Below are 21,822 nucleotides of genomic sequence, written 5' to 3'. Positions count from 1 at the left end.
ATATATTAATTGATTGATATCAATATTCAATATTTATGAATATTGGCCATTCCTGGGTTCTTGCTGAAATAATTTAAACACACCTATGAATGAACAGTTGTTAACTGCTAAACACTAACAAAGGTAGAAAAAATTAGCTTTAAACAATTACATTTGATAATGAAAACAGGGTTTGAATTAATCATGCGCTATGATTAAGAAAAAATGTTGATCTTTAATCCTACAGAAGCAAAATTTTTATTTAATTCTAATAATAGATAATATGAACATTTGTGAATATACATCATGAAACAGCTCCTTTCCCTGACACGGAGTCTGGGAGTCTGTGAAAAACTCAAAATATCTGAATACTGAACATAATCCATTATTTGCAGACGAAGTTGTCGCTCCTCCCTGACAAGCTTCATTTTAAAACCAACTAGTATAATCTGATCCATGAAATTTCTATGACTCTCGATTGGCTCATCTTTGAGATTAAACGCCAGAAGTATATATATATAATAGTATAAGATAAACGAATAATTCTTTTTGGATAACTTGTACACAGACCGAGTGGGTTGCTGTATAAAAATGGCATGAAATATTGCTTATTTTTATAATCTTTGACCACAAGTGAAAATACTATTTTCTGAAACCCAGGTAGAAGACTCATTTTCATCACCTGCCAGAAGTAAAAGCATCTTTCATAAAATTGAGCATCTGCCTACAGAATTTAAAATCTGTGTTTACATGGCTTTAAGGATGGCAGGTAAAACTGCTGGAGCGGGATGGAAATTGCCCTGGACAGTGAACCGGGAGGGATGGGCAGAGCCGGAGCCGCACACAGCCTACCTGTGTCCTACTTGTGTCAGGACAACGTCCCCTCACTCTGTGATTCTCAAACGTCAGCATGCACCAAATTCACCCGCAGGGCGTCTTAGAACACAGTTCGCTGGCCCCACCTCCAGAGTTTCTGATTCAGAAAGTCGGAGGAAAGGCTACCTAATGTGTGTTTCTAACAAGTTCCCAGGCGATGGTGTTGCTGCTAGTCAGGAGATCGCACCGAGAAACACTGTTCTGGGTTATGCGCTATAAGAATGAGTGTGAGTATCTGTTTACTTAAGGGTACTTCTACTGTGCCTGGAGGGTACTGCAGATATCCGGCAGGCTGCCACTTAGACCCCTTATTAAAAGCGTGGCCAATGTTTGGGATGGATGGCCAATACCCACACAGGCCACCACTCAAGCCCACAAGGGGGCGCCTCACCCCTGAATGACAAGACCCCCTCTTGTCACAGAGCTCTTCATTTCACTCTGGTCCTCTGTGCTGTGCTGATTTCACCCGCATCACCAAGAATAATTTTGTTTTATTTAACCACTTGTGAGTTGGCTTTTGTAGTTTGTTATGAAAGTGTTCCTCTGGTTTTTTAGGGAAGCCTGCGGAGCCAAGAAACCATGATGAGGCAAGGCCCATCCTGGAACCGCCTCTGCAGCTGATGTTCAGGATTGGGGTGACCGTGCGCTGGCGTCGGCCTTGCCAGGGCTCAAATTCCAGCTCTGACACATCCTCATTGTCAAAGGATTGGAAGAGGGGGCAAAATAGACCATGTCTGCATTCTTTCTACTTTTGTGCTGTGGAATATTCCTCGACTTCAGAATTGGAGTCAAGAAGCAGTAAACTTGACGGTAGGAATACAGTATCTCTAAGAACCCAGTTGGCCAGGAGCAATCGGGGTTCGTGAGGCTGAAAACCAGAATCTGCGGTTCCAGAACCCAAGAGCCACAGCTTTATTGCATTAACTTAGAGGACAAGGAGGGCAGGCAAGAATGAGTTCTAGATTTTATTGATATTAATAACCAGGTTTTATTATGTGCTTACTAGTTGTCATTTTGTAAAGAGAGAGAGACAGACAGACCAGTGGTCTATTCTGTTTCCATGTTTTGTTGTTTTTCTACCTTTTGATGAAGAATTAGTTACCCATCAATCAGATCTTTTTAAAAATTCACCCTCAACTTACAATGTCATTGAAACGTTTTAAACTATCACTTTTTTTTTTTTTTTTTAGGCATGGGCAGGCTTCAGGCATTGAACCTGGGTCTCTGGCATGGCAAGCAAGAACTCTGCCACTGAGCCACCGTTGCCCCCCCCACCCCATCACTTTTAAAGACAATTTGTATTCAAAAAACTTAATCCCTTTCCCCTAATGCTTCCGTCTGCACAAGATCAAACACCAAAAGACCACTCAACACAAAAGACATATGTTCAAAGAAACACAGAACCACTGGATTACTACATGTGGGGAGAAAAGCATAAAACCAGAAATAAATCTGAAAAATTCAATCTCAAATGAAAATTGAAGTATAAAAACTATGGCTCCTTTCTCCATGTCCACAGTGAAATAATCGATATGTCCCCTTGGTGATATGTACCCAGAAAAACATGTTCTTAAACTTAATCCTTTCCTGTGGGTGTGAACTTGGTAAACAAGACCTTTTGATGAGGTTACTTCAGTTAAGTTGTGGCTCTGGTCAGTCAAGATGGGTCTTAATCCTATTCCTGAAGGCCTTGCCTTATAGGGCAATCACAAGGAGAGAGAAGCCAGAGGGAACAATCAGCAGCTGAAAGTTAAGGGAACTGAAAGAGCTGGAGAAGCCAGGAGAGGTTGTCAAGTGCATTGTTATGTGACAAAAAAGCCAAAGACCCAGTTCACTGGTAGCCAGCCTGGGAGCTCCAGTCTTCTGGGAAAAAGCACTGTCTTGATGATGCCTTTAATTTGGATGACTCTTACCCTCTAATAAATTCTTATTGTTTAAGCCAACCCATTGCATGATATTTATTCTGGCAGCTAAGAAACTGAAATAAAAGTCAAAGGAAAAAGTATAGAGCCATGTTTCCATTTCAATCTATTTCTTAGATGTCTTTACTTTGTCCATTTCTTTAGTTTGCTTTTTTAGGATAATAACAATAATATTGGGTTTTATCAAGTGGAAATCATAAGCAGGAGAAAAATGAGAGAGACTATAGAAATTATAGGCAGGAGAAAAGTGAGAGAGACTATAATTCTTAAGTAGTGTTTGCCTAAACCTTTAGAAAATTTGGAGTAATTAAATGAAAGGAAGACAAAAATCTGCATCAAGTCTTCTTACTTGGATTTTTCTTTCAGAATTAATTTAAGTAATTCAATAAAAAGAAATTGCTCTTACCCTCATCCTTCCATTCCTTATTGCTGGCCCATCTTCTGCCAATCTTAATACATACAAATCCATTTTGTATTCCCTTCCTCCACGAATGCTGAATCCAAACCCTTTGGCTCCTTTCTCCATGTCCACAGTGAAATAATCGAAATCCTTTGGGATTAGGAAGAAAATGGAACAGATTTTAGGATCAGAGATGCTTCTGTGGTCAGTCTTTCCATCCTCCTCTCTCATGTTACTATGCTCCAAATGATATGATATTATGAGAAATAATTTGGCTTCACAATCTAGCAAAATGCGAGACAAAATTCCAGAGGTTTTGTAAAGATCAGAACATAGTTTTCTTGGTCCTTAAAAGAACTATAGTATACCTTGCTTACTTTAGTACTCATCAGTTTCTTGGCAAACATGTATGTATTACATTTAGGTCTGATGTGATCTCTTGCTTGAACATTCTCATTCTTTGGTATTGAGCACCTTAAATAAACGTGTCAGGATCTCGTGTGTGTGTATATGTCTATGTAATTGGGATTTTCCTTTAGCTGTCTGTGGCACAGACTATTAGCATCAAGTTGAAATGCACAAAATGTAATTTCTCTTCTATATAAAGTACAGTATGTCCAATATTTCCTGACCTTCATTCATCTCCTTAAAATCTTTGTGGGTAAAGGTGATCTTCAATTCATGGTAAAACAGTGTAATCTGATAAAGTTGAAATTATGCTTGACTTATATCTTGGTATCTAGTTTATCAGGAATTGAATTCCAAGCTCTGGACTAGTTACTTCTTGTAAATGTATCTTACTGACTTCTCAGCATGGTCTATGAGGTAGATCCACTCTTAAGGAAACTAAAACTCCGAGAGACTAAGGAAGTCCTTTATATTGGGATGGATTCAATGAAACAACTTATTATAATAACTGCATCATTGTGTAGACAGTGGCTTGGTGGTGGTTGTGTAGGTTACACCTTACAGTACTGCAGTCAAGCCTAACCTTATCCCTACATACAGGGCTTGGCCCTTTGCCACAGAGTGGAAGTTGAGAGGCTTGTAAATAATTATGGACCTCAAATACCTCCATTTCTGGCATCTGGAAAATTTTATGCATTCACAGCACCTTTTGAAGTGCCAGATATGAACATTTTTAAACCTTGACAAGGCAATATACTGAACATTAGCTAGCTAAGATCAGGGGGATTAGTTCATCCTGTTACTAATATCTATCTATCTGTCTGCCCACCTCCCTCCCTACCTACCTATTGTCCTAATTTAATCCAAAGTAGATTTATGTAGGAGTTGTAAGGGTGTAGGTGTCACTTGGCTAATATCAGAATTAGGAATAGAATTTTGGCTCTCTACTTGCTGAAGTGTGCTTCTTCCTTGGCCTTCTACACATGGAAAGGGCCCTGCTTTACTTCATTCTTTGCATTTCAGGAAGTCTTGGTCACGGGCCTGCTGTGATTTCACGGGGGTAGAAATACCTGGGGCTGCCTGTAGTCTGACAGTGGGTACTGCCTGGTGTCAGGGGAGTGCTGCCTGTAGTCCAGCAGTGGAGGCTGCCTGTAGTCCAGGGGTGGGGGCTGCTGGTAGTCCCCTCCAGGGGGCTGCCTGTAATCCAGTGGGGGCTGCCTGTAGTCTGTGAATGGAGGTTGTCGGATGTCTGGCTTCACATCTTGCCTTGCTTTTACTTCTGACCTGTAACTAAATAAACAGAAATGGCATTTGCTTGGGTATCTCAGCAGTCTGAAGACACTAGCCTAGCGTGATGGTGCACCCCCTAGGCACAGTCTGGCCTCAGAGCTCTGAGGGCACTCCTCTTGGTGATCCCTTTGCATATGCAGATTATGGGAAGATTAAATACAAAGTACTGAAAAATCTTTGACAAATGCTATGTTGTATATTTTTTCACTTGACTGCTTAAGAAATCAACATAAAAATGATGGTTCACCAGAATCTTCTGGAAAAAGACTCATGGTATACCACTTTGACTTTGTATTTAAAATCTGTACAACCGCAACCACAGCAAACCCAGGGGTTTAAATACTTACTTATACATCCCCCCAATATCTGTTTTACACCAGTTAACCAACGTTCTCTCTTTCTCTCTCTCTGCCCTCTGTACACCCCTGCCACACGTCCCCAATCACTCACATGCTGGCAGATCTAATATCACTTGATGGAAACACTGCTGATGTGATCTCTAAATACTTTACAAATACATAATTAAAGTTTATTTAACCTGCTAGGCTAGGTCTTTCTGTTTATCTTACAGGGTATAATCACCAACTATAAGTCAAGTAGCAAGTTATTGGGTCATTAGTAAAAGTAGACACACACTACTCAGAGGTTTAAACACTAGACCAGAGCTATTAAGATTAGTGTCAGATACTACTGTGGGCATTGAATGGAATGGAAGGCTAAATGCTTATGTCCAACATTTGTCTCATGCTACTAATTAGATAAATACAGAGAGCCAGAACCAGTGGTTTTGCAAATCCAAACTGCTCTAAGTCGAGGTGGTTCCAGTTCTGAAAAGGGACTAGAATAGCAAATACCAGCCATTATGCAATCATTAATAAGATAAACTTAAAAATTACCACATCTTTTTTTTTTTTTTGATGTAAGGTCCAGGAACACCACCTCTTTTACAGGGCCCACTTAATTCTGTCCTTTATTGCCTACTGTCTGTCAAGAGTCTATAAGGAACTACCCAGGGATATAATGTAGATTAAAAATATACATTCTAAATAATAATAATTTTTTTATGTAAAATTACCAGGAGAATATGAGGAATTGCAAAAATCTTAGCACCAAGGAAAAAAGTCAAAGCAGGTACAATTTTTATCTTTAAGAGTAGATGGGTTCTTTATTGGTGTACGGTCTTCATAGATGCTGTTTAATATTATATATTCTTAAAAATCACTTAGCTCGACAATTGGCATTAGTGTAATCTAATTTTTGGTGAGAATACATTGAGGTTACCCAGCAACAGATGTATTTATTTGTGCTTCTTGGAAAGGAGTTAGTGAAGTAGTTATTTTAATCAACCCTTTAAGCAAGTTACATTTGTTATTTAGCCCTGCAGAGGTGAAAAAATTCCTTTTGTGAGCTGCACAATTCAGTCTTTATTTCATGCCTCAGCATGCTGTCCACTTGCTTATTGAGAGTGTCCATGTTGAGAATAAAATTATTTAAAATATGCTTTGAATAAGATGCTTACCTATGCAAATGCATGCACTTAACAAAAGGAATTGAACTGGGTGACATTTGTCAGTGTGTGTCAGTTCTTTTCTAGAAATAGCTTGCTTGGTGGTTTAGCTGTCACATTGTTTTAAGTTATAGCACAGTCACTTTATTTTCACTATCTGTGTGGTGTTGGTATGGAATATCTATTTTGTGCTCCATTTCCAACCAGACGTGTGATGAGGTAAGCAAAAGAGGGTGAAATGTAAGAGTATCCCCAAAGATTACACCAAAGACTAGAAATAGGCACAGTCAAAATCTGCAATAGCTGTCATCAGGCCTATGTTCAAGGTCTCAAACTTCATTTTACACCAGTGTCATATGTCAGGATTTTAAGTTGAACTGCATATTGAAGAATTCTTTAATAAGAAAACTATGTTTAATTTTTTATGAGTGTTGCTAGCTTTTAAGTGAGTGAGCCATGGGCTAGGTCAAAAATCATGCTGCTTTGAACTTGTAAAATACTTTATTTTAAGGAAAACTAAGGATTCTTTAAAAAAAGCCTCTCTTACATTTTCATAAGGATCATTTACTTATGAAAGAAGGTCTTTGATATGGCCCTTCATATCTAGTCATATCATTATTGAAGACATTTAGAGATGATAAAATCAGATTGTTAATGATAACTTCTAGCATGTTTTTATGGTATGAAAAGTTCCAGAACCAAGAGATGGCCCATGTGGCAGGGGATCACACGGTAGGATTGCGCCGTATGTGGACCCTTCACGGATCCCTTCCAGTTTAAACATCTAGGCTTCAAAGCTTAGGAAAGAAGTCAATTTCCAAGGCTTTTCCACTGCTCTCACCATCTGAAACACAGCCAAACATCAATTATCTTTGCTGGGGAAGGTGAACTCTGCTGTCTATGCTTAGTTTTAGAATATATTATGTAGTTGCTCTTTTGTTTTCAACAAGTGCTTCTCTTTGAATAGTGTTTTATTCATGTTCATATTAAAATTATTTCATGTTCCCTGAGCACATACCAGAAGGATGTTAAGGGACAGAAAAACGGGCAGAAGTGTACAGGATGTCAGCAGGAAGCTGATTCAAAATTAAACTAGCCAGGGTAAAATATTCATTCATTCTAACTCACAAAACACAAAATCTGCACGCAGATTGTCATCTTACTTTATTCCACTTTAACATGGGGACTGATTCAACTTGATGTGTAAGTAGACACTCCTTGTACAAATGAACAAATGGAAAAATCATACCGTGTACTTACATACAAGCTGTCTCAGAGAAATTTCTAGCCTGGTCTAGAAAGAGGCAAAGAGATTTTTCCCTTTGATACCATGCTCACCTTTAAATGCACTTGGGAAAATATTTCTGGTGTCTGTAAGATTATCTATTCTCTTCATTCTTATGCAAATGAGAACTACCAACAGTCAAAGAATTAAACCAGGGAACCCAAGTACCAGTGAAGGGCCCTGGAATAAGAGTGGGTACTTATTGGGCTTTTAGTATTATTAAAGCAGAATATCTAAGAAATTTGAGCAAATACATGGGTGATTTATAAAAATTTGGATCGTATTTATCTGTTAATCCTCGAACTAGTAAATATTTTATTCTATGGTCAGGAGAAAAAAGATCTAAAGAGCATTTGCTCCCACGAGAAGGGTCAAAATATCCCTGCCGATTTAGTAGCTAATGAGGCAGTGGGACACGACAGAGGCCTCATCCAGCTGGTGCTCTTCCCACTGTACTATAACACACCAGCGGGGAAATAACCCACCCCAAGGCTAGTCCATGTTTAGGAGAGTTTGACTTGAAGGGCAGGGATGGAATTATGGCTGGGAGGTTAATCAACAAAGGCAGAGAGACAAGAAAGAGTCTAAAGCTGGCTCAGGGACTGCTGGAACACACAGGTCCTTTCTCCTGAGTTTAAAATGAATCCCAGGAAAGCCAATACAATCTGTCAAAATAATTCGTGGTCAGAGCCAACACATCTGGGGCTTTTTACTGAGACACCCAGGACTTACTTTTCTCACAGATTGTCAAATTCTTACCTCTGCACCATTTGCTTTATGGGACTCGGTCTTTTCTCTTTCTTGGCATATATTAAAAACATAAACAGTTGAGAATAATAGGCATGTACTTTTCTATGAAAGCAAATGTGGAAATCAGAGTACAATAGGGCTTTATGGAAATAGCACCTGTGGCACAGGGAAAATATTTGCTTTGCAACAGTGTGAGTGATGAACCCAGAGAGTTCTGGTAATCAAAAACAGGGTCTCACTTCATTTTTACCAACATGAGAGGCAGGAGATGGGAAGCAGATGTTCAGAAAAGATTAGAATTATGGAAAAGATTGCGAGGGTTTTGTATTCAGCAATATTCCCATGAAGTGCTCTGTTTTCCTCCAGCTGCGAGGAGCGAAACAACATGGGAATGTGTCTTCATCTCTTTCTTTAATGACTCAACCTAACCCAGGTTCCTCATCACACATGTAAAAAAAAAAAAGGCAGCGTTGTCTTTTTATATGGTATCATTTTCTTGGAAGTTCAAAATGCTTTATTCACATTAGCTCATGATTCCAATTTCTCAGCCATATGTGTGGAATGGGACGATCTCCTTAGATGGTGGGTCGGGAGATGCAAGATTTTCACTGAATATGAACAGTCCAAATGCTGACATTTATTCAGGCTGGCAAATCCTTCACCACTTCCCCCTCTCCATACCACCATCATTTTCTAAGCCACAACCTTCATGGCTCATCAGACAATGGCAGTTGCTTTCTACCTGCTTTATCTGTATTCACTTTGACCAGTTTCTAATCTATTCTCTACAGGGATCTTATTTGAAAAGCAAATCCAATGATGACAGTTCTCTGCTTAAAACCCTTCAATGACTTCCAACTACACTGAAGATAAAGATCAAAATCTTCAACATGTCTACAAGGCCGTCCAGAGCTGCCCCTGCCACTCTCGTTGGCTTCATTTCAAATCCTACCTGCCACTACACTGACCTCATTCCGACCTTCTTAGTAGCCAAAGGGCCTCCCTATATATTGTTCACTCTGTCCTGGGCTCTCTCCAGTTAGCTAACCCCTGCTTATCTCCAATCACTCATTATTGCTTCAGGAGAGGCTCTCTTACAGTGAAGGACAGACACAGTTATGATTACTAATTAAGACCACAAACATGACACACAGTCTCACAATCACACAAGGGTGCCATGGCAATTTCTAGGTTTAAGAAAAACTCGCTCCCAGCATGTGTGCTGCCCTGTCCTCAATCTCTCTCTCTCCCCACCTCCCTTGCCTCTCAGAAACAGAAAAGCCAGAGGGAACTTTACCTATTTTCATGTCCCTGTAGCTGAAGCGGCTGAGGAGGAGCCGGTTGGGTGACAGGGCTGTTGGGTGTGGCGGGGCTTGGCTGGGCCACGGGGCTGTGCTGCTGGGCTGAGGGGCTCTGCTTCTCCGAGCTGGGAGCTGAGGCTGGGCTGTTGAGCTCTGAGATGGGAACCAAAGCAGGAAATTCAGTCAGGTTAGCATTTGGTAAAGGGCAAGAGGTGGACAGAGATGCTAATTTTTTGCCCCTCAGATATCTCAAGGCTTTGCCTATTTCAGTTTCTATTAGGTTTTAAGAAGAAAGTAAAACTTATCAAATGCTAATACCACTTCTGGTATGAGCATGCTTTTGTTAATTATAACTTGCTTACCAACGTTATGAATAGAGTTTCTTGTCATTTCGTCAGAAGAGAAGATTACAATAAAAAATAACCTGTTAGAACTATGAGAAAGCAATTCAAAGAAATAAGCTCTAAAACATGTAGTGTTTTTCCAACACTGCTTGCTAAGGAATTTAGCTGCTAGTCTTTGGTTGTAATGAGAAATCTTACCTGTAGTTTAAAGTTTGGATAAGGAACTAACCATAGTAGAAGTAAATGCTTTTTTTACAATATTTTTTTCAGTCCCTTGCCAGTCTTATTATCTAATAACTCTTTGTACTCCATAGTTCTCTGGAAGGAAAAGGAATACTGGACACACAGGAAGGGTCAAAAGCTATTCTTCAGTAAAAACACTTCTTGACTTTTCTGGTAACAGCATCCAATTTTCAACTGACATGATCTCTACATGTTGGAATAAGGATCAGGGAAGACACATTTCAGTCTGGGAAATATAAGCAGTATGTCTGATTTTTAGCGTGCAGGGTCACTTAATTTCAACTGAATATTTTATACACATTGGTGGTGTTTATAGATAATAGATTATAAAAGTCATGGCCATTTTCTTTTTTTTTTTTTTTGGCTGGATGATTAAAGGGAGGAGATCTTTTAGCATTTCCTTATCCTTTTCTTTTCTCACAAATCCTAATCTTTAAATTTCTCCTCTATTTATATCAAGGTTTTTAAACTTCTGTACTATTGACATTTTGGGCTAGATATATCTTTTGTTGGGAGCTGTCCTGTGCATTGCAGGATGTTTAACAGCATCCTTGGCCTCCATTCACTAGCTGCATTGAGTATCCTCTCCAGTTGTGACACTTCAAAATGTCACCAGACACTGCCAGATGTCCCCTGGGGGTGAAATCACTGGTCGAGAACCACGTTTTATATTCTAAGTCAGGTGGCTGTTTAGCCATTTGGCACCTGTACATCAGATAGTCCTTAGATGGAATCAGGGGACTGAGTAAAACAGAAGGTACCAAGTTGAGCGAGCTTATCACCTTGTGTGGGACATCACTGTCCACTCAACCATTGAGCTCCAGGGACTGAGTCCTTGAATCTCATTAATGAGTCAGTAGGTATAACTTGTAATGAACAAAGCTGTGAATGGAAATGGTGAGTACTCGAGATTTTGTGGTACGTTAAGGCATGGCTGTGAGTTGTGATATTCTTCAAGCCTCAGGGTGGAGTTCTTGTACAGAGAAATTCAAAAAGCTAAGTGCAAATTTAAAATTCTTGTCAGATGCAGCATTTTCTAAATGAGCTCTTTATACCACAAAACTTCCTCAAGCTTTTCAAAATCAATCTGACTTTGAAGAATCCTCCAGAGATTAACTGTTAACATGAATAAGTTGGGTTTTTTTTCTTCACATTTGTAACTCTATCAACTCTGTTGAATGGGTTCTGGCTTAATAGAACCATAAAAACCCTGAGACCATCGAGAATGATTGAATAACTCAGTGTCTTGGGACTTAGATTATTTAGCCTGCAATGTCACATAGTTTGATCTCTGAATGAAATTAGCACGGAGTAAACAGGATATGAGCTGCAACTGAGTATGAATTTTTGCAAAAGTGGAAATAAAAATAACTTCCTGCATTCTGACCCCAAACTGATGGCAGCCAGACTATATGACCAGGTAGGAAGGCTGAGAACACCCCAGTTAGAGGGTATCTGTGTTGATGGCCTCTCTGCAAGCCTGGCTCAGGCACTCACCCTCCTGAGGAATGATGCGAAGGGTGACATTGAGACCTGCATCTTTGATGAGCTTCACGATGTCAGCATGAGGCATGTTGATGATAGACTGGCCGTTCACCGCTAATATCCGATCTCCCACCTTTAGTTTTGCACAGCGATCTGCAGGACTTCCATCAATGATGCGTCCAATTTTATGGGGCACAGCTGAAAATCCCCAAGAGAAACAGTTATCAGGGACATTACCAATAAATGTTCTACATTTGAGTCCCATCCCCAAAAGAAATTATGCAATGTCAGAATTTGTTTCTTGGTCAGTATATTTACTTTACGAAATTACAATAATTTCTATCAAATGTGGTCCTGTACATACTTCTGAGACCACAGTTTCTAAATTCAATTTCTTTACAGTGATAGGTCAATTCCAAACACATATACCAGTGGTTCTCAAACTTTCGATGCATGCTCTCTAGGTCATACCCCAGAACTTCCAAATCAGAATGTCCAGGCAAGAGGCCAGACTATCTATGAATGTTTGAGAACCACATATGGAGAATATTGTGTCCAAAGAGCTCATAGTCTACACAATAATACTCAGTTTTAGAAAAATATAATAAATAGCAGGAATTTAATTTCTACCCTTTTTTATTTTACTGAGAGGAGAAAACAGGGAAGGAAAGAAATATATACCAAGATGGCCAGTAGCTAACTGTTGAAGAAGTTATGAGCAACTTTATTCAGCAAATCTAAGATGTTGCTAATGATAAGACATTCCTTTATATTATATTCCAAGAAAAAGAAAATATCGGTCTTTGCCCATTAAATAACAATACTCCACTGGTTATAAGAATGTACCCCAATATTTAAGATGTTAGAATATGAACAAAATGTGTATCAGAATTGATGAACTATGGCATATGACTTTAAAATCATGTAAATTTCTTCTTCTTTAATTAAGTGTGGGGAGAGGCATGTATGTGGGGATACACATTTTTCTAGCAGATTGACTTCTATTCAATGGGAATGTTTGAATGCCTACCAACAAAACTATTTCTGGGGTCAGACATCACTAGCACTCGAAGCCCATGCCCACAACGAGCTTTTAGTCTAGAAACCTATTCCCTTTCCTTTTTCTGTGCAAGGCAGGAGTCCCAGTCAGGAAATTAACCTGTCAATGACTGTCTTGTCTTCCACATGGAGAAGTCAGGTACTGATTTAACCTGTGTAAAGAGCTACAACCCACCATTCATTATGCTCAGGGGATGTCTATTTTGCACGAATTATAATTAAAGCCATATCATCAACTAATAACCATGGTAAGGAAGGACAATCAGTGAGTTAATGAACTGGCACCTTGCTCATTCTTCTACTGTGACAGGTGATAAATAACATGAAAATATTGGCTGAGCCTGTATTCCTGAAACATCCTGTTGGAAGTTCAAACACATTTTTATTTACCACAAGCATTAATGGTTTTTATTAAGAAAGAACACCTTACTTTAGAGCATACCATGATTACTTTAGAGTCTTAGGAAAATTTATTTCTCAAATAGAAATGTAACAAGAACTCATTTATTTTTTGTTTTTTAAAAGAATGACATAGGTATTGCAAAATGCTTGGTCTTCAAACATAATTTGATTTAACTTTTGTTCCTGTTTCGATCCCCTTTCATGATCAAAAGCTTCCTTGAATGGTCAATAGATTATTTGATCACCCTAGCCATAATGTGTATATTTGTGTATCTTATCTGCACTGTGAAGTTCAGAAAGTTATCTAACTTAAGTTTTTGTTTCCCAACAGTAAAATTGGGATAATAATATCATTGACCTCACAAGGTGGTTTTGAGAATTAAATGAGTTATATGTAAAGCGATTGAAACAGTGCTTGGCATGCAAGAATTGGTCCATAAGGATTAGCTATAATTATTTCTAATATTTCTGATAACACTGTGTGTATGTGTGTGTGTGTGTGTGTGTTTGCTGGCTCATCTGTAGGTACTAGTAGCACCAGCTAGGATTCTTTCTACATGGGATAAACCTGTAATACAACTAAAATTGAAGGGAACATTTTACTTAATACAGGATTACACAGAGCAATATCTTTTATGTACCAACGCAGGAAAACAGCTTCATACAAGAAAGAGAAAAGTGCTTTGAGGACTAGACAGCCATAGGATGGGGCCAAGAGTCCTGTTTGCTTTTCTCTGCTTTTACAAAAAAAGAGATGTTGCAGGTCTCTGGAGGAAAACATTAACTTGTAAGTAAGAGTTTAATATCTTAAAGGAAAACAGCATGATGCAGAGCTCTTAATTATCTGACCCTTGTGTGCACGTAACACACACACACACATATACACCACAAGAAGCACATGTGCACATGCAAATTCACATTCATATTTACTGAAAGTTATTAACAATGTCTCTTCATCTGGCCTTCTATTTAGCATGTATGCAAGCCAAGCACTATGTGGAGTGATGTTATATATATTTATTGCATTCCACTGTGTAGAGTGATAGAATTTCAGTCTGTCAGAGCCCATAGCCCTTGCAGTTAAGCAGTACACCACACTGCCTCTTCGTGCCTTTGCTCTCTCCTTCCTCTACTTGATTACCTGCTTTGAGAGTGCCTGGTGTTCTTCTATTGTGAGTGCAGACTGCCTCTAAGCAGGAAATTGCACACATGCCATCAGTGGTCCTGATACAGGGGAAGGTAGAAGTCAGGAACTTTTCTTGAAGCAGGGCTTTTGCAGCAGTTGTCATTTAAGAGGCAAGGTGAGAGGACAAGGGAGGTCAGGAGAGGAAAATTGGATCTTTCCTCCAATGCCATTCAGCCAGGACTTCACATCATAGCATCATTCCTTCATTTGAAGTGATTTTTTTTAGGGGTATTAGAAACACTCCCACTTGAAATGAAATTCAAAATACATCCAACAAACACTATTAAGTGATTATTTGATACTTCAAGGCACTGTGCTAGCGTGCCTTACAGCAACAGTGTGAAGTAGTAGTAAAGTGTAATAATCATGCTTATTTTACTGATGAGGAAACAAAGTGTCAAGGCCAGGATTCAAACCTATGCTTTTAGAGCCTCAAAACCCTGGGGCCATTCCCCTTTGTTGTTGATGTAGGAGGGTGCAAGCAATTTGAATTATGAAGAGGAAGGGAATGACCAGTGAACCTTTGTTTTGAAAAGCCTCAAATGCTGCTTGAAATTTCAAGATGAAAGTTTCATTGTAAATTAAACTAACTACATTCTAAGAGGGAAGTTATTATTCACTTATGGTGGTAGATCTTAGTTTCAAGGCCATTTTAACTTATTATAGTATTTAAAATAGCAATTAAAATAAAACTACAGAAACCAAAATAAAAGAATGAAAATCAAATTCTGTGGTAGCCACATAGAATGATGAGTGGCTTAACTAATGTATAAGCATACAACTTAAAAATATATGTTCAGTTATTGGAAGAACCTGACACAGTTTTATTACAATTGTTTTTTATTGACATTTACTTTAATAAAAACAGTACTTGAAACTCTTGGCAGCTGAAAGCAGCCTCATTTTTCCTTTACCAGCACTTTCCCTACATATATATCTACACCGAATGCTGATGTACAACAAATCATTGACAAGGGGTGTGCTTGGGGAGGATTCTCTCTGAAAACAAGATGCAGTTCCATTTGCTCAGTGAAAGGTCCACAGAGGTTATGACCTAAGTGCTTTCTGTGCATTGCTAATGGAATTACAGAGCAAGGAAGAGGCCATGACCTTGGTTTCTATTATTGGAATGAATGGTACTCATTAAATTCTCTGGAATTGATGACTAAGGTAACTGCCTGCCTGAGTGCAGTCCATTTAGAAGCCTGCCTTGCAGATATCATCTGTCAGGCAGCAACATAAATCAAGTCTCTGGATCAGTCTTCTTGACACAGTGTGCTTACGATATATAGATATTTGGAAAATGTTATAATATGTCATGTGGCTCTGGACACACTGACATTTGGGTAGAAGACAATGTGTCACTACTTTGAAATTTCCTTTTAATTGCATATCGTATAAATTATGGAAAAAGAAACACATTTTTTTCTTTATTCCTTTCTGGGTGAATACTGTACATTAATACTGCAGTATGTTTTATATTCTCCTGAAGATGAACCGACTTTCTTGGCACTGCTCAACATGCCACACACTTATTTTAATAGGAATATTCAGAGATATCCATTTGGACGGGACAATCTCTTGGTTAGTTTTAAAGGCCTGGATTCTTTGAGTTTCTAACCACACTGCTGCAGGAAGCAGTGATCCTCCCTTCTTGCAGTGGGTTTCTGTTTGGTGACTCCTGTAGGACCTTCCTGGCCTCTGAAATTCCTCAGGCAAAATGGACTGATCCAACCAATATGCTTATGTTGAGTCTACCTTAGGCCAGTCCCCATAAAGAAGATGGGGTAGTAAACCTGTACGACTCTTCTTGCTTTGGCAATGTATTCCTCCTGAAATATTCAGTGATGGATTCTTCCTGAAATTCTTAGCTGTACCATCCTGAGGGATTGGTTATTGGATTCCCCACAACCTTTAATTTTCACTTATTTCCTTCTGGGTTTTACATGCATTTTATTTTGGAGAAGGAAAAGTCTGGTGAATCATTTTTGCATTTAATTATCTCTTTGTTAATAGATCCCACAAAGTAGAGTTACATATGGAGAAAAGCCTTAAATAAGGAGAATGGGTTCGTCATCAATCATGTCAAACCTACAAGCAAGAAGTTTTGGAAATGAGTGTGACAAAAATAAATACTGCAAAGGCAATCAATAGTATAAACTCCTATAGCTCACAATTCCATTAAATTGTTAAAGTTGGACAACATGCCATTAGCTTAAAGAGGTAATGGAAGTTAGTTTGAGTTTTGAATTCATGGCCTGATATGAAATGCTTTTCTTGAATTAATTGGATGACTCAAGTTATTTTTTATTTTGATAATTTTACCACCTAGTTTTTTTTTTCGTTTTTTTTTTTTCATGGGCAGGCACTGGAAATCGAACCTAGGTTTCCCACATGGCAGGGGAGAACTCTTCCTGCTGAGCCACCGTGGCCCACCCTACCACCTAGTTTTAAAAACTGAGTGTTGGGACAAGAGGATCAAATAATATATCAGTCAACACCTATCTGCTTAAGTATCTACTTAGTATCATGAACTGAGCTAGGGCCAGTGGGGAAGACAACCATAAAATAAGGCATTTTACCTACCCTCAAGGTATGCAGTCTAGTTGAGGAGGCCAGAGATAAACATATGAAAATACTTAAAACACAAATGGCAAATCATAAAACACAAAAGGAAAGATGCAACAACACTAGAGAATAGGGGCTACATTATTGAGTTTGGATGTGGATTCAAGGAGTGGTGAGGAAAAGGAGAGTCATTCTGGGGAAGAGGAAGCATAACTGTTTCTAATCAAAGTGGTAACTCCCTTAGGACAAAACTCACGGAGCTCAAGAGTGTCCTATCAAATCCAGGGAGGGAGATGCTTTGCAACACGGGCTTGCTACTGCTCTCACAATGACTGCTTGGCTATCTGCAATCTCTGATAGAAGGCCTTTAATCCCAGCTTCTTTAGATGGCGTCTCAATGTATAGAAAGATGGAAGATTAATTGTCACAAGTGCGTCAATCTCATTAATACATTGTGGTCCTGATCTGCTTTTCTGTCTTCAGAAACCTGAGCCCAGTCTTAATCTGGCTTATCTTCCATCTCTCCTTCCTAGAAGCCTCATGTTCTACTGTGTCAAACCCATTCAGCCAGAGGTTGTCCCTTCCTATAGCGTGACACAGTATCCTTCGAAAGAGTTTTTCTTGATCATCAGGAGGTGAAGATGTGGAAAAAAACATGTTTTATATTTAAAAAATTGGTGGTGAAATTACGAAAGAAAACAGATGGCATGACTTGATTTCCTCTACAAGTCTGTGAAATTTAGTGTTCCAAAAATGAAAAAAAGAGGCTTCCCTGAAATTCACACCCAATGAGTTTCAAGACCCAAAACCAAGCAGCTGGTGTTTTAAGGATGGCATATTCAAAAAGTACGCTCCCCCCACCTTCCCGACACCCATGAGTCATTCTTTTGTGGTTGAATCATTTAGTTATCTTCCAGTTGGTAACAAGCAAATGTTTTAGGCAGAGGATGGGAAGAGGTGCCCATGATGGGCAATTTGGGATCCCAACTGAATTCATGTTTCCAAGGGTAGAACACACCATATAGAAAATGTTAACTATATGGCTGTGAAGAGAGAAATGATTGCTAGCCATATTTTAGTGTCTATGCTTTTAATCTGCACCAAGTTTTAAAATCTCATAGCAGTTGCTGAGAGTTAACTGGTAATTAAAAGGAATATCCTTGCATTAAACTCAACTGTTTTATCCTGGAACACAAGGTTGAGTTAAAATGGATTCATTGTTTTGAAAGATTTGGTGGTCCCGTAGACACAGGGCTGACTTCATGAGTGTGCAACTTGTGGAGTCACACAGGGTTCAATGCTCAGTGGGGTCCGAGCTTGGTTTAATGCTCTGCTGTCACCATCTTGATGCTCTTAAGTTTGAACAAAGGCCCTGCATTTTCATTTCATGCTAAGCCCTGCAAATTATGTAGTCAGTCCAGTTTAGACATATCCTTAATGCACATTCTTTTTGTACCACTCCATTGTTTTTAGTGTCTGAATTGGAAGAAATAAATGTGAACATGTTATGGGTGATAAGAAAAATAACTAGAAGGATAGGAGGTGGGGTAGGAACAGAAAGTCTCCCCACTCTCGTGGATGCATTTCTTCTTCTCACCCACCTTGCCAGAAAAGGTAGCCCAAATGAATCCATTTCTTAAAGACCATGGATACTCATACATTGATTCAATAAGTCCCAAAATTATCTTAATTCTCTTGCCTCTTTGTGAAAATTACTCTTATGCAATAAGTCACACATTACTGGGTCATTTACAAAGCAAATATTCTATCACTCTTTAAATAGACTTTAATATAAACCACCATATTTCAAGGAGTTTATGCATACTTTTGATATGATTTTTTCCCCTCACAGCCTGACAAGATGTTTGGACATTACAGTGGCAGGAACCAAAGAAACTTTAGAATAGTCATGATACTCAATTATGTAGGTGTGGGGAGGATCTGTGTGTGGGATATGGGAAGCTGGATTTAGAGAACTGAAAATCAGTTCTGTTTTTAGATGCTTAAGCTTTTTCTCTTCTGTAGAGATAGTTCTTATTTCTCTGCATATCCCTAGAAGTCACCTTGCTAATTTCTAGGTAACTGGGACATCTTTTTGACCTGTTTTGGTCTGAAAGTCACTATAGGATACCTGATCCCACTAAGTCAAATATCACCCCTCACTCAGCTTTTCTTCACTTCTTCCCAAAGACCCTGAAAAGGACGCACGTTTCTATCAGTCAGTAAATCCAGCAACCCAGGACTTTCCCCAGACAAGGAGCAGAAGGTGAAATTCTGTGTTGCTTAACTTGAATGATTTAGTGAATAAAATTTAATAGCATTTAGCAAGAATTCCTTACAAAATAACCAAACAGCAAGGTGATTTGGTAATAATAGAAAAAAAATAGAATTATTTACATTAAAACATAATAAAGACTTTTTTTTCTCATGGCAAAAAGCAAGTTGTTTAATCATTTAAAAAAATGCAGTCATGGGGCAGTGGTATGGTTTTATATTCTCATTTTAAACATACAAATCTACCTTTCACAGGACTTAGTTGTTTATTTTAATGATGAAAAATTTAGTTCCTGAATAAATTCCTTTTATTTATAATTTATTATAGAGGCCTTATGAAATTATTATTAGAAAATGCTGAATTATTTTACAAAATGAGAAAAGTATACAAAAAATTTAAAATTTACTTCATGACATAAAAGGGGCTAAGTCAACAGAATATAGTTCTGTGTTCTAGAATTGGGAATCTCTTATAATTAAAATAAGCTAACTGATACAATGTAGCCACACATTAATAAAATAGAATACAGCCAAAATGCTTAGGATGAAAAACACGAGTCTCCTACCCCAACCCTCTCTAACCTCACAGGTTGTGAGACTCAAAGGCAAACATTTAAATTATTTCAGCTGTTTCTTCTCCACTTTCCTAAATATTCTTAGATGGCTACTTCTCAGTGAACAACTTTAGTCATCATTTATTGACTCCCTAATATGATAGAGCTTTTAGCACCCACACTTACTCTCATCTTCTCTCTTCATCTGTGGTAGGTTGAATTATGTACCCCCGCCCCCCCCGCAAACACATGCTTTTGGTCTTAGTTTGTGTTTCTGTGAGTATGAACCCATTATTAGAGGGATCTCCTAAAGACGCTGTTTTAGTTAAGGCATGACTCGATGGAATGAGGGTGGGCCTTAATTTGATTAAGCAGATGAAATTCATATACACGGTTTCAGTGAAAGAGAGATAAAGAGAGAGAGAGGAGTCAGGAGGGAAAGGCTAGGGTATCATCATGTGATGGGAAAGTCAGGAACCCCACGCATTGCCAGCCAGCCAGAGGGCTATCAGCTCCAGGAGGAAATAAGCCTTCTAGTCTCCAAAACCATGAGCCAATAAATTCCCATTGTTTAAGCCAACTCATTATGTGGCATTTGTCATGGCAGCCAGGAAATGAAGACACCATACCAAAATTTTTCTTCCATTATTTTCAGTTAAATCTCTGCTTACAGTTTTACATGTAAATATATTGTTCACTGTGGTGTTTTGTGATTTCATTTCTTTTCTTGTACAGCTCCGCGCCCTGTGAGTTTCTGATTGCATCTTTTCTTTTTCAGTCCCATAATATGCTATCACATATCCCTCATTTTTTTCATCCTGAGCTGCCCAAATCATGCATTCAGTTGAGTCCTCTGAAGCCTTCCTCCAAAGGGAATTTACTTCCAAGTCTGCTGCACTGTGTCATCCTGGACATTCAGGTTGCATCCCAATGGGGGAAGGTAGATACACGGTTTCCTAAACCCTGCGTCATCTTCTTTTTTGATTCACTTTTTCATTTGACTAGAGCATATCCTATAGTAGCTTCCTAAGACATCATACATGTGAGAAAATAATTACTTAATGTTTGAAAATGTCTTTATTTTTACCTTCACACCTGATTCAATTCTAGCTTAAATTTCCAGATTGTATGAAATTCTAGATCGAAAATCATCCTTCCTTAGAAAGTTGATGATCTGCTTCCATTGTCCTCAAGCAACCAATTTTGCTATTGAGAAGTCCAAACCCATTAGGATTTTTGTTCTTTGTATGTAACTTTTATTGTTTTTGTTTTTCTTTTTGGAAATGCCTAAGATCATTCCCGTACTTTTGAAATTTTGCAGTGATGCATCTCAGTGTGATTCTTTTTTAATCACAGCCCAGAAGACCTGGGTAGGGGTGGATGGGTTTGAGTATGGAGACTTGTTTCCTGTAGTTTTGGTTTTGAGAGCTTTCATTATACTATTTCTTTGATAATTTCCATTCTGTTTCTTTTTTCTCTCTATCTGACACTCTCAGATATAAATAAGAATTCTTATTTTGAATAAAGTTGATAATGGTTCCCTGGATTGATCTACTAGTTCTTTGATCACTTCTTGAATATTTTGTTTCTTTTGCCTCTACTTTATGTGAGATTTCCTTGACATTATCTTCTAATCCTTCTACTGAATTTTATATTTTAGTCATATTTTCCTTTTCTAAAGTTCTTAACTTTAATCAAAATTTTCAAAGCATTTTTAAAATTTTATAATTATTTTATATTCTCACATCTGTCTATAAATATAAATGAGAAGTTTCTGAAGCTTTCTTTTCTGTGAATTCTCTTTATTTCTTCAAGTTTTCTTTCATTGTTCTTTGTTTGTTCCATTGTGCCCCAAGCTTTTTAAGTTCTGAGCTTCTGTGTGTTTCTAAAGGAATGAGTGGGTTGATGCTAAAGGAACGAGTGGATCTATGCTACCCAAATCCCCTTCTGGTGTTTCCTACTCTGCTAAATGAGTTACCATTATTTCAC

The 21,822-nt window shown here is 38.4% G+C and overlaps 1 protein-coding gene across 6 annotated transcripts in view; it reads right to left on the bottom strand.

Moving 5' to 3' along the window:
* Nucleotides 1–21,822, bottom strand: part of MAGI2 (membrane associated guanylate kinase, WW and PDZ domain containing 2) — a 1,430,555-nt gene that overhangs the window by 107,157 nt on the left and 1,301,576 nt on the right. For all 6 annotated transcript variants that reach the window (XM_077153531.1, XM_077153591.1, XM_077153676.1 and 3 more), the window contains 4 exons: nt 11,803–11,988; nt 9,715–9,871; nt 4,656–4,875; nt 3,184–3,327 (listed from right to left, as the gene is read on the bottom strand). In XM_077153531.1, coding sequence (XP_077009646.1) covers nt 3,184–3,327; nt 4,656–4,875; nt 9,715–9,871; nt 11,803–11,988 — 707 coding nt within the window. The remainder of the gene's footprint in view (nt 1–3,183; nt 3,328–4,655; nt 4,876–9,714; nt 9,872–11,802; nt 11,989–21,822) is intronic.

Source organism: Tamandua tetradactyla, chromosome 1 (genome assembly GCF_023851605.1).
Source record: "Tamandua tetradactyla isolate mTamTet1 chromosome 1, mTamTet1.pri, whole genome shotgun sequence".
Lineage (NCBI taxonomy): Eukaryota > Metazoa > Chordata > Mammalia > Pilosa > Myrmecophagidae > Tamandua > Tamandua tetradactyla.
This window is presented reverse-complemented; position numbering and strand designations above follow the sequence as displayed.